Raw genomic sequence first — 14004 nt, 5'->3', positions numbered from 1 at the left:
GTCTACATTTGGGATCTGTCATTGACTTTTCAATTCTGGCTTTGATGGCATTGGTTCGAATAGCTTGTTCTTGGGCTGCCAGAATCAGGCCCTCCTTTGTCTCCTTTTTCAAAGTTCCATTTGTGAGCCACAACCATGTTCTTTCTTTGTCAATTTGGCTCTCCATTTTTGCCAGAAACTGTACATGGTGCCGCCCTGAGTTGCCTTTGGGCTGATATGGGCAGGGTAAAAATGATATAAACAAACAAACAAACAAACAAACAAATAGCTTCCCTAGAAGGGACCTTCAAAGCCAAGAACCAGCCATCACAGACACATGCCTTTGAGAGTGCCAGAAATATGAAATTCTTCCCTGAATAATAATGATGATGATGATGATGATGATGTACGACTACTACTACTACTAATATTATTAATAATAACTAATAATTATAAGTATTAGTAATTATTATTATTATAATATACGAAATCCAGCATATATATCGCGTTTGCTATGACATGCTGTGTTTTCGTGTCAGTAAACAACAACAATAACAACAAAACTTTATTTATATACCGCTCTATCTCCCCAAGGGGACTCAGATCGGTTTCCAAGTAACATCAACAATACATACGAAGAAAACAGCATAAACATAACATTAACCAGACAATATAAACATTAAAAAATCACAATAGCACATATATATTTAAAATAATCCTGCCTGTTCAAGGCAATTTAAAATAATAATAATAATAATAATAATAATAATAATAATAATAATAAATTAAAAATCCGGCCTGTTAAAGGCAATTTAAAATAATAATAATAATAATAATAATAATAATAATAAATTAAAAAATCCTGCCTGTTAAAGGCAATTTAAAATAATAATAATAATAATAATAACACTAATAATAATAAAGTTTATTATGTTTATATTCTGTTTTTTTCTCTCCACAAGGGGACAAAGTGACTTACATTAAAACTATTTACATACATTTTTAAAATCTACAAATACTCAAACATTAAAACAGAATTAAATATAATTGGTATTTAAAAATGAAGTCAAAAATCCTGAAATGGAGATATACTCTTTTGAACAATGATCTTTCCCCTTTGCATTTCACTCACCTGATAAGATACCCACTTGGTGCTACAGTAGACCTAGGCAGAGATGAAAATACATTATTTCCAAAAATAGAAAAATCAGACAGATCCATGTTTCAGTGTAGGCTACAGAACAAAATTCACTTCATAATGTTATCTTCATTGCCTCAAAATGCACAAAATAGATTTTAAAATTTCACTAAATTCATTCACCATGTTAAGGAGCCAATTAAGCTTTGAAAGCTAGCATGATGATTCAATAAAGCCATCACTATAGGACAGATTTGGGATTCACCCAGACAACTTTGGAAAGCTGAACCCATAATGGTTTCTCATTTGGTGGCGACACTGTACTAATCACACATTTCGAAGGGCAAATGCTTATTTCCTATAGCCATCTCCCAATTGTTTGTTAATTGAGCAAGAGAACAATCTGAGAGCTTGAAAGGCTCGCCTCTCATTTTGAGGCTAGCTTACTAAACCTTTCCATTTAATTTCCAAGCTTGTTTTTGGAGAATGCTGAAGCACAAACTTGGCACTTGGAGAGAAATGGAATGAGGACGCTCATCTCTAACCTTCACCACAATGCCAGTCAATGAGCTACTGACAACTGGCACTGCTCGTTCACTTCCATTGGTTTCCCACTACATGGCAGTGAGGACAATTTCTCCCACGAAAATTTCTCACGAGAGCTACATGCCTTGTAACCTTACTTTCCAGATAACCCTTGTATCTTCAACCATTTTACAGAAAATTACTACATGTGCACATTTAGAAAGAGACATTCATAGTTTGGTGCTCGTAGAGCTTTCAATAAACCAACATTAAATTTGGGTAACTTTGGGGTGTGATTTAAATGAAGGGTGATGCTTTTGTCTTGCATTATAAGAGGCAAACTCACTTTCTGGAAGGACTTGTTGGTGTCAATGGAGACTTTAACTCTGCTTGGGAAGAGGGTTCTGGAGAGGTTGTCCTGAGAAAATGGGAGAGAAATATAATTAAGAATAAGGTGCTACATCAGAGTAGAAAAAAGCAGAGTCCGAGTTGATGTTGAAAGCAAAGTGCTCTCAAAGTGAGTGAAGAAATGAGATGGAAGGAGTCTTTTACACGGATTGATGCCTGGGTAATAACTTTGAAATGCGGCTGAAACATTGGCCCATGGATTGAGCAGGAAGTAGAGAATGTAGGAAAGGTCTCCTCCTGCTCAAAAGGAAGTCTACTATACACACAAGAGACCTTACACAGCATCATACTTATAAAAGCTACTTTGAACATTACTCTTGGACATCTCATGCAGTCTTTCACCATCCTTGCTATCTAACAGAGATAATTTTCAATGGTAAGCAAACAGTGTTTTGGCACCCCCCCCCCCCCCAACCAATCACTGATATATATTTTCTATTCGTCATGGAAGTTCTGTGTGCCATATTTGGTTCAATTCCATCATTGGTGGAGTTTAGAATGCTCTTTGATTGTAGGTGAACTATACATCCCAGTAACTACAACTCTCATATGTCAAGGTCTATTTTCCCCTAAGAGCGCCTCAAGAGCGCCCCTGGGCAAAATCAACTATACTGCAAAGGCTTACTTTGCATAATGGGTTGAGCTGCCCCTGCACATGCAGCAGATTGCTTCTCCCAATTCCTGAAAGCTCCCTCAAAACGTTGGGGTTTTTTTCATTCAGAGTAATTTTGGTGCAACTTATCACCCCAAAACTGTCCAAAAGCTTTATTAATGTGCCTGCAAATGTGGCAATTTGTTTTCCCCAAGAACACTTCACACACACCCCAACTCCCCCAACATTGTGTGGTAATGATAAAATGATATTTGGAAGTGGGTTGCTGTGAGTTTTCTGGGCTGTATGGCCATGTTCCAAAAGCATTCTCTCTTGACGTTTCACACACATCTATGGCAGACATCCTCAGAGGTTGTGAGGTCTGAGGATGCCTGCCATAGATGTGGGCGAAACATCAAGAGAGAATACTTCTGGAGCATGACCATACATCCTGGAAAACTCACAACAACCCAGTGATTCTGGCCATGAAAGCCTTCGACAACACATAGTTGGAAGAGTTGACTGGAAGTGACATTACAACTTGCTTGAAGTAAGCCAATCCAGGTGGAGAAACAGCCACATCTCTTCTCCAGCTGCTCACTCCAACATCGTGGATTTTGTTTTGTTTTTTTAACTGGCACCAAGTTGACTCCAACTTAAAAGAGGCAATATGCATGTGATTCGCTCTCCATTAATACCTGCGACTCGGTGACAAAGTTCTTGATGCAGGAGATGATCGTCCAGTGGTCTTCAGTGGTGAATGTCTTCTAGGAAGGCATATGCATTACTACAAGCTCATAACTAATGTATTTCTTCCATTCCAAGACACACTCCCCCACAATATAAACATCTCTAAAAGAAGGTGCATCTTAGAATCATGGGTGCTTTTAGATCTGGAATGGACAAGCTTCGACCCTCTGGGTGTTTTGGACTGCAACTCCCACAATTCCTAACAGCCGGTAGGCTGTTAGGAATTGTGGGAGTTGAAGTCCAAAACACCCAGAGAGCCAAAGTTTGCCAATGCCTTATTTAGATAGATGAGGGGTTGATAAATAGATAGGTGATATATAGTAATCACAAATCACCAATCTTCACCATTTCTATTTCTTCCCAGCATTAATGGGCCGTTCCATATCAAACATTTCATTGCAGTGTGTGGCAAATTAAAACAACAGAATGCCACATGTTACAATAAAGATCGAAGCAATAATTAAAGCTGTGTCTGGAATCAATCAGGAAATCTAATAAAGGAAAGTCTTCCGTGAAACCTGAAATCAATGTGGCACAGACATACACACACACACACTATATCCCACTTTTGTGATGCCAAGTAGTATGGAAATAACATCAAAGTACAGCGAACATAAAGGGAAATCACACTTTAAAACATCCCAAGGTGGATGTTTGCACTTACAATGGGCTGTGATTCTGTTCGTCATCAGAGTCCGATTTCTTTTGGATCCAGCTCTTATCGCTTCTCAGCGTTGTCCGCACTTTCATCTGAGTGATGATCTTCTTCCGATCGCCTTCAGTAGGAGGGATGACACCATCTAATGAAGAAACAGAATAGACATTTGAGCAAGAAGTGGCGAGACTATGCTCTGTGCAGTAACCTTCTTCCAAGACTATCTTCAGGATTGATAACTATTACATATTGATGTATAATATATATTATAATATCGGTCGAAGCCCGGTTGAAGCCCCCGGTGGCGCAGCAGGTTAAACCGCTGAGCTGCTGAACTTGCTGACTGAAAGGTCAAAGGTTTGAATCTGGGAAGTGGGGTGAGCTCCCACTGTTAGCCCCAGCTCCTGCCAACCTAGCAGTTCAAAAATATGCAAATGTGAGTAGATCAATAGGTACCACTCCGGCGAGAAGGTAACGGTGCTCCATGCAGTCATGCTGGCTTGGAGGAGTCTATGGACAACACTGGCTCTTTGGCTTAGAAATAGAGATGAGTACCACCCCCCAGAGTTGGACACGACTGGACTTAATGTCAGGGGAAATCTTTATCTTTACCTATTGGTTGAAGTGACTAGCAATGCACCCCTTTGCAATTCCTTCATACAGTTGACCCTCTGCTGTTGCGGGTTTCCCTTTTGCGGATTTGATTATTCATGGATTTGACTACAGTGTTCTCTCTAGAGATTTCTAAGGACCTCATCCCACCTCTCCCATGGGCTCCCCCTTCTAATGCCTCCACTCCCAAGGAGACAGAAGACATTGTTCCAACCTCATAGGAGACTGCCCATAGGAATGCCCATTTACCAATGTCAACAAAACAATTCAATCACGGCAAATCTGACAGATAACATCCCATGTTGTTTTTTCACTATTACCTTCTGTTTTCATTTGGATCCAGAATTCAGGAGAGAATTTCTCCGTCTTCTTTTCCCCCTCCCCAAACCCCATTTCTTAACACCTTCAACACATTTCTTTAACAAGGCATAACAAACAAAAACAGGAAGTTTCCTTGCGTTGTGTGATGGGCTCCGTTTTACTTCATTTCAAAACAGGGGGCGGGATATGTAGGATAATGTCCTCAGTCTTCCGGTGTGATTGTGTTGGAAATAGCAACCTTCTCAAGCTTCCACTAGTCATTTGTTATGCATATAATTCAGATTGCTTACTGTTTTGTATATGTGTGTATTGGGATGCAATTTAACCTTAACTCTTTGTTGTAGGAGGGGCTGTAGACCATGTGATCAGAACTGGGATTGTTCAGGACTCCCTTGATTTGAGTCTACTGGGAGGAGGCTGGTAGCCATGTAGTGGGTGCCTTTAACAAAGTTCAACCTTATTTCTCTCACATTTAGAAGCAAATTCCCATCGCACATGGGGGGGGGGGGGCAATGCCAGCTAGCTTGTAGAGTTTATCAACAGGTGTAGGTTTAAGACATCCTGTGATTATTCTGCGTGTTTTGTTCAATGCTATGTTCACCTGCTTTGCATGGGCAGACTTATGCCAAACAGGGCAGGCATACTCAGCATTTGAGTAAGACCCTAAGAGTTCAAAGACATGTATAACAGTTGAGAAACCTAACTGCCTTGCATGAATGCCGTTTTCCCAAAAGGTTATGACTCTAACAGGTCATGCTTTTTACTAAGAGGTTATGGGATCCTTTTTCTTTTCAAAATGCTGTGACTTGTAACAAGAGGAGACATGATAGCCATGTATAATATGTGAGAGGAAGTCACAGGGAGGAGGGAACAAGCTTGTTTTCTGCTTCCCTGGAGACTAGGACGTGGAACAATGGCTTCAAACTACAAGAAAGGAGATTCCTTCTGAACATGAGGAAGAACTTCCTGACTGTGAGAGCCGTTCAGCTGTGGAACTCTCTGCCCCAGAGTGTGGTGGAGGCTCCTTCTTTGGAAGCTTTTAAACAGAGGCTGGATGGCCATCTGTCAGGGGTGCTTTGAATGCAATATTCCTGCTTCTTGGCAGAATGGGGTTGGACAGCATGAGGTCTCTTCCAACCCTAGAATTCTATGATTCTATGATTCTAAGGTCACACATTTCCAAAAGTTATAAAATCTCCAAAAGGTTCTGGAGATTTTCATTTTACAAAAGAGTCTATGTCAGTGTTTCTCAACCTGGGGGGTCGGGACCCCTGAAGGGGTCGTGAAGGGGTGTCAGAGGGGTCACCAAAGACCATCAGAAAACACAGTATTTTCTGTTGGTCATGGGGGTTCTGTGTGAGAAGTTTGGCCCAATTCTATCATTGGTGGGATTCAGAATGCTCCTTGATTGTAGGTGAAATCCCAGTATCTACAACTCTCAAATGTCAAACCCTTCCAGTATTTTCTGTTGATCATGGGAGTTCTCTGTGCCAACTTTGGTGCAATTCCATTGTTGGTGAGGTTCAGAGGCTCTTTGTTTACATGTTAACTATAAATCCCAGCAACTACAACTCCCAAATGACAAAATCAATCCCCCCGCCAACCCCACCAGTATTCAAATTTGGGCATACCAGATATTTGTGCCAAATTTACTCCAGTGAATGAAAATACATCCTGCAGATCATTATTTACATGGCGATTCATAATGTTAGGGTTATGGTTGAGGGTCACCACAACATGAGGAACTGTATTAAGGGGTCGCGGCATTAGGAAGGTTGAGAACCACTGGTCTATGTCAACTTCTGCTCTTTGAAAGTGGAGTGCTGACTGTACAATGTTAGGTTCTTGGATACTTGAGTGAAAAAATGGTTTCTTCAAACTATCCCACATGTATTCTCGATAACCTTCCACGCCTCCACTTTCCGCATTCTGCATTTGACTGCCCCCCCCCTCCTCAATCTTCTTACCCACCCTGTTTTAATTATATACTTAATGCAAGGTGGATGCAGAGAAGAAATGGAGTTGTAGATACTTGATCATCAATATGCAACGCCACAGACTGCGTTGCTGGTTCTTGCCTGGGAAACCTGTGCTCTCCCATTGATCTTTGCAGAGCAAGCGTCTTTGCTGGGAGGATCCAGGAAGAAAGGAGGCAACGAATGAGTTGGGCAACCCCATTATAGATTTTCTCGCCCTTATGGGGGAAGAATCTAGACTGCAAGAAGGCAACCTCAAAGGCACACATTTCAAAGCAGCCAGCAACTAAACGTGCTCCCCGAGGTTCAACGGTGAACTCAGTAAATCCCCAAGCCTGACCCAACATCAACATTTTCACCAGTGAATTAATCAATGGTAACTTGCTGGATTTAATGAATCCAATTATGACTGTTTATGCTGGTGAATTAATTTCCTAGTTTTCAATGTTTAACATTACAGAATGTAAATAATTTGCCTGCAAGTCAAGATCTTTTTCATTTAGGGAAGCCTTTGGCTTTCAAGTTACTTAGGCAGAAGGATCTCTTTGATGTGGGGTGTGCGATACTTTCATCATTCTAATGTTGCCAGTTAGTATTTTAATAGAACTATCTTCTCTCTGTGTGTATCTCTTTTGTCTGTGTGTTTCACAAATGAAACCCAAAGCATGTGTGGTGGAGCTTGGTGTGATCAAGATAGCAAAAGTTATTGAGGAAGTAGAGCCAAACTAAGAGAGTCTGCAGTCATTTGCTTTTGCCTGAGCCAACTGGGAAGGGAAAGATTGCATTCCTTCCTCTCTTCTCCTTCCTGTTGAGTAAACATACTCAGCATAAACTAATTTCCACTTTCCATTCAGTCTGTCCCAATGGAAATGAGCTGAGGATGAAAACACACAGTGGGAGGAAGAGAAGGAAATTCATAGAAGGTGTAGCTTGATATTAGACTTCATCACAGCTGGGAAGTGTTTGATAGAGTAGATCTCAGTGTCTTCTCTGCCAAAGAGTGTTGATGCTTCACCGAACTAGAAGTCCCAGGCTTCCATAGCATTGAGTAATAGAAGTGGTGTCAAACTGTATTCATTCTACAACTTGAAAACAGGTTCTTGTGGGTTTTTTTGGACTATAGGGCCATGTTCTAGAGGCATTTCTCCTGGCGTTTCACCTGGAAATGCCTCTAGAACATGGCCCTATAGCCCAAAAAAATGCCTCTAGAACATGGCCCTATAGCCTGAAAAAACCCACAAGAACCTAGTGATTCCAGCCATGAAAGCCTTTGACAATAACTTGAAAACAGCTCCAAAAATGGGATAAAGTAAAGGTACAGATTTCCCCTTGACATTAAGTCTAGTCGTATCTGACTCTGGGGGGTGGTGCTCATTTTTATTTCTAAGCCGAAGAGCCAGCATTGTCCATGGACACCTCCAAGGTCATGTGGCCAGCATGACTGCATGGAGCACCCTTACCTTCCCGCCGAAGCGGTACCTATTGATCTACTCACATTTGCATGTTTTCAAACTGCTAGGTTGGCAGATGTTGGAGCTACCAGTGGGAGTTCACCCTGCTCCCCAGATTTGAACCACCAACCTTTGGGTCAGCAAGTTCAGCAGCTGAGTGCTTTAACCCGCTGCGCCAAAGGATTAATCAGGACTGTCCTTCTCAAATTAGGACAGTTAGACTGTATTAAATTGCTACAGTGGTTTCTGATATGCGCTGAAAGGATGGAGATAGTCAAAGTATGAAAACAATCAGGAATTTATCGAAGTGATGTCCATTTACCTTTTGCAGCACTGAGGGACAACATGGTTCCGGCTGGTTTCCTTGTGTCTCAGCTTCCAGATTTTTTGCTTTAGGTGATGTAACTAAGGAGAAAGGAATGAAATCCAGGTTATTAATGCAACGAGCAAGTAGCAGAAGTCTCATAAACATTCAGCTTTTAACAAAGGATGGTTAGTGGTTTGATTGGAAAATGTGCACTTTTGGAGAGAAGCAAAGCCTACTTTTATTTCATTGTCCATTTTTGTCCATTGTCCATTTGTCCATGTTTCTTGCTTTATCCATTGGATAGGAGCCCCCAGTGGCACAGTGGGTTAAACCCTTGTGCCGGCAGGACTGAAGACCGACAGGTTGCAGGTTTGAATCCGGGGAGAGCGCAAATGAGCTCCCTCTGTCAGCTCCAGCTCCCCATGTGGGGACATGAGAGAAGCCTCCCACAAGGATGGTAAAACATCAAAACATCCGGGAGTCCCCTGGGCAACGTCCTTGCAGACGGCTAATTCTCTCACACCAGAAGCAACTTGCAGTTTCTGACACGACAAAAAAAAAATCCATTGGATCCCTCCCCTTCTTTATGTTGTTGATTTTGCAATTGCAAAGTTTTTTATTACGAATTACTTTCAAAACCCATATGGTCGAAAAGCAATACACAGGCACAATAGACAGATGGACAATAACTTAACAGAGCCATAAGCAGCTTCTGGTGAAATCTACACTTTGCTGGTCTTTCAAATTCAGTTTCACAATAATAATAATAATAATAATAATACTCATCCTCATCAATTGTTGTTTGCTACCCATATCTCCTAAAGATTCAAGCTGGGGTACAACTCCCCAAGATCACCTCCAACAGCAGCTTGATATTGGACATCAAAGGCAGATATGTCAAGTAAGCAAGAGAATGGGGCAATGAAAGACCACCTTTTTGTTCTCTTCTTAAAGATAGCCTTTAAGGCAGTGATTCTCAACCTTTCTAATGCCGCAACCCCTTAAGACAGCTCCTTATGTTGTGGTGACCTGCAACCATAACATTTTTTTTGTTGCTACTTTCATAACTGTAATTTTGCTACTGTTATGAATCGTAATGTAAATATCTGATATGCAGGATGTATTTTTGTTCACTGGAACAAATTTGGCACAAATACTAGGGCTGGGCGGTTTCGTTTCGTAATTTCGTAATTCGTTAAAAATTCGTTATTTTTTTTGATAACGAAGCGATATTGAACCATTCAGGAGCATCTAAAAAACGAAATGAATTTTTCAATTTGTTTCGTAATTGCTTCGTATTCGTTTCGTATTCGTTTTGAAATCGTTTCGAAATCGTTTCGTTATTATTTCCGCATGTCTGGGGCAAGTTTTATAGCTGTTGTTTGTTTAATCAGTGAAAAAAAATTATAAATATCACACCAACAGTCAACAACAGAGGGAGAGGGAAGCTTCAAAAGTTCCCCCTGTCCCATATGGAGGTTTTTTAGCGTATTGCGCGGTCGCGCCCGCCATTAATGAATCGATTTGTATTCGTTTCGTATTCGTTTCGTAATTTTACGAAATTTCGTAAATATCGAACTTTTTTAAAGAAAAAATTCGGAATTCTTTTAAATATCGAAACGCAAAAAACCCCAAAAAACGAATCGAGTTTAGAAACAAATTTTTCCGTGGTTGCCCAGCCCTAACAAATACCCAATACACTCAAATTTGAATATTGGAGGGGTTGGAGAGTGATTGGTTTTGTCATTTGGGAGTTGCAGTTGCTGAGATTTATAGTTCACCTATAATCAAAGAGCATTCTGAACTCCATCTATAATGGAATTGAACCAAACTTGGCACTCAGAACTTCCATGACCAACAAAAAATACAGGAAGGGTTTGGTGGGCATTGACCTTGAGTTTTGGAGTTGTAGTTCACCTACATCCAGAGAGCACTGTGGACTCAAACAATGATGGATCTGGACCAAACTCTACACAAATACTCAATATGCCCAAATGTGAACACTGGTGGAGTTTGGGGAAAATAGAATCTTGACATTTGGGAGTAGTAGTTGCTGGAATTTACAGTTCACTTACAATCAAAGAGCATTCTGAACCCCCAATGATAGGATTGGGCCAATCTTCGCACAAAGAACCCCCATGACCAACAGAAAATACTGTGTTTTCCGATGGTCTTTGGTGACCCTTCTGACCCTTACAACCCCAACCCCCAGGTTAAGAAACACTGATTTAAGGTTTTGTGAGCTTAGGACTTTCAAGGTCCCATCCCCAATTATCTATACCCAGCTGTATAGATTGGACATCTCTATACCCAACTGTAGTTTAAGTATTTTGAACCTCTCCTTTCCTGTCCTTAGATAGATTTTCTGAAATATATATTTTTTGTTCCATAGCCTCCCCACCCCCAGTTGTGGGTTAGATTTTAGTGGACTTGAATATTCACAGACTTGATTCAAATGTGATCTTTAAGAATTCGGAGGTTCTCCAGGGCAACTCTGTGGTCACCTTCTTCCTCTGAAAGTTGATTGTGGAGCCATGCAGGAGGACTCAGGGATTCTTTCTAGGAATCTCTAAGGGCCCTTCCACACAGCCCTATATCCCAGAATATCAAGGCAGAAAATCCCACAATATCTGCTTTGGCAGTGAGGACTCAGATAACCCAGCTCAAAGCAGATACTGTGGAATTTTCCACCTTGATATTCTGGGATATAGGGCTGTGTGGAAGGGTCCTAGGTCCCCCAGTGCAATTCTATAGTCGGTTTTCAGTGGAAGATGACCACATTGTTATGCTAGAAGATCTAGATCAGTGGTTCCCAACCTTTTTTTGACCAGGGCCCACTTTGACCATGGTCCACTCTCCAACATTAGTACCAAAAGGGTTACGAATCAGTTTTTGATCAACTTTAGATTCTGTTTGGTTATTTGGGGTGCTCGTTCAGGAAATTGCATTGGATAGACCACTTCAACTCTAGTTTCTGATACAGAACATATGCCATCCAGTAGTCACCATCTGCTCGCTCACAAAAATAAAAAATAATAAACCTTGGCACTATTAGAGGGTTTTGTGAGATCAGTCACTCTCATTGCAACAGTGTAGTAATGGTAAGTCCGCGGACCACATTTTCATTCTTGAGGACCACTGGTGGTAAATGGAACCACTGATTTAGACATTCCTGGAGAGTTGTTCTCTTGGGTAAAAAAATAGCTGTTTTTTATTTGCCATTTTTTCGCTTTCATGGGGCTCTTGTGTCCCTAATCCCAGCAAATGTGGAGGGCTGACTGTATTATATTTCAAGCACAAAGCAACATTGGTATGCCTCCCATAACTGCATTACATCAGCCAGTCACATTCACTACCGAAATGCCAAATAGCATTTATTTTTCCTAGTAATTGGGAGAGGGGAAAGCTGGTTTTTTGGCAAGGCAGTCCATGACTGAGACACGCAACCTCTTTGCTCATTGCTTTCACTAGCTTCCCATAGAAACCGTCTTACTCATTTAGATCAGAGCATGAGACATGTCTGTCCTGATACTTTTTGACTCAGAGTCCCATCAGCCTAGGCAGTATGTCCAACAGTCAAAAGGTTTTATGGACAGTAATAGCCCAAGGACTGCAGATTTTCTCAGTTTGCTCGACCTTTGAGTCTTTATACATTTTCCAGGTCCTATGGGGCCAAACACAATTGAATATTGGCAACACAATTGCACTTCAAAGCTCAGTCTGTAGAAGACATGGGCACACTTTGGCCCTCCAGGTATCTTGGACTTCAACTCCCACAATTCCTAACAACCAGTAGGCTCAGGCCCGTAGCCAGGATTTTGTTTCGGGGGGGGGGGGGCTAAAAAAATTTCAGGGGGGGTTTCGGGGGGGGCTGAGTTTCGGGGGGGGGGGGGCTGAGTCTGAGTGAAAGAGGGTCTAGCCTAGCAAACCTTTTGTATCATTACCCCAATACCCCCATGCATATGGGATATATTGAGTATGGTGATCAGATCATGATATGAATAAACATAACAGTTTAAATAATGCACCAGTAAGGCCTTTTCGCGAACCACCATGAGAATTTGGGGGGGGGGGGGGGGCTGAAGCCCCTCAAGCCCCCCCCCCCCCCCCCCGGCTACATGCCTGAGTAGGCTGTTAGGAATTTTCGGAGTTAAAGTCCAAAACACCTGGAGGGCCAAAGTTTGCCCATACCTATAGCTTATCAACAACACATATCTCAATATCTATCATAATAATAACACAAATCACACATGAAATTGGACACATTTGCCCAGTCTCAAAGGCTCCATGTATCCTAAGCAAGACTTGAGGGCAGAACAATACTTCTGTAACATTTGGAGCAACTTTAAAGCCCTATATATACAAAATCAGAACAAATACAACACAGAAGTGACACCACTGAGAATTCCCTCTTTTGTCCCATTTTAAACACACAACTGAAATTCCCACTACCTTTTTCACAGCCCTGGCAGCAAGTGCAAGCTCCTCTCCAGCTCTCTTCCTCGCCTTCTGAACTCAACCGGCGAGTCCAACGCCCTTGACTTGGGGTTTCCACACCCAATGGGCCAAACCAATGCTCATTAGGGTTACACCTGCTCCAGGTACTTCACCATCAGAAGATTGTTCTGACCTACAATGAACCCTTTTCTGTAATAGCACTTTATAGGCTGGTTGGCAAAGGGACACCTCAGGCATCTGATTTGGGACATTATGGTGTAGTGGTTTGAGTGTTGGGCTACGACTCTGGAAACCAGGGTTCACATCCCCATTACTCCATGGAAAACCCACTGGTTGACATTGGGCAAGTCCCAATCTCTCAGGACCTGCCCAGACAGTACTTTTATCCCAGGAGCTTCTGCAGCAAACAGAAGGGTGGCCAGATGCCATTCCCTGTAAATACAGAAGCAATTGCTACAAAAGGCAAAAAAGGTGAGATTTCCAGGTGTGGGAATATCACAGTGTTGAGCCAAATATGCAGATTTTCGCATGTCTATATGTTTCTGCAATCGAAATCACAATTTTTTTAAAACAAATGTGGGTTTGTTCCTGGGTTTTAGATGTTTGTTCCTGATTGGTCGGTTCCTAAAATGAAGATGACACTTGAGTAGAAGACAAAAACTTTGTTTATATGCCAGAAACTTCATGAAATGTGTTCTCTGACCAGGACAAAGTTGTGGCCCCTTGTCAATGTTGTACATCTTTTCACAAGAAGAGCAATCAGGAACAGCCTTTTATAACCTAGAAACAGCACCCTGTTGTTTGATGCCAGAATTACATAACCAAATCTGTC

General features: G+C 41.5%; 1 protein-coding gene across 6 annotated transcripts in view; it reads right to left on the bottom strand.

The window, feature by feature from the left end:
- ZNF185 (zinc finger protein 185 with LIM domain) overlaps positions 1-14004 on the bottom strand; it is an 81739-nt gene that overhangs the window by 43886 nt on the left and 23849 nt on the right. For 4 of the 6 annotated variants that reach the window (XM_067471549.1, XM_067471545.1, XM_060756262.2 and 1 more), the window contains exons 2-6: positions 8730-8812; positions 4057-4192; positions 3341-3409; positions 1989-2060; positions 1112-1144 (exon numbers count right to left, since the gene is read on the bottom strand). In XM_067471549.1, coding sequence (XP_067327650.1) covers positions 1112-1144; positions 1989-2060; positions 3341-3409; positions 4057-4192; positions 8730-8754 — 335 coding nt within the window. In that variant the 5' untranslated portion in view covers positions 8755-8812. Of the gene's footprint in view, positions 1-1111; positions 1145-1988; positions 2061-3340; positions 3410-4056; positions 4193-8729; positions 8813-13166; positions 13242-14004 lie in introns of those variants that run through there. The other 2 variants (XM_067471546.1, XM_067471548.1) reach the window with 2 other exon arrangements.

This window comes from Anolis sagrei, chromosome 10 (genome assembly GCF_037176765.1).
Source record: "Anolis sagrei isolate rAnoSag1 chromosome 10, rAnoSag1.mat, whole genome shotgun sequence".
Classification (NCBI taxonomy): domain Eukaryota; kingdom Metazoa; phylum Chordata; class Lepidosauria; order Squamata; family Dactyloidae; genus Anolis; species Anolis sagrei.
The sequence above is the reverse complement of the archived record's forward strand: the minus strand, read 5'-3'. Positions and strand labels throughout refer to the sequence as shown.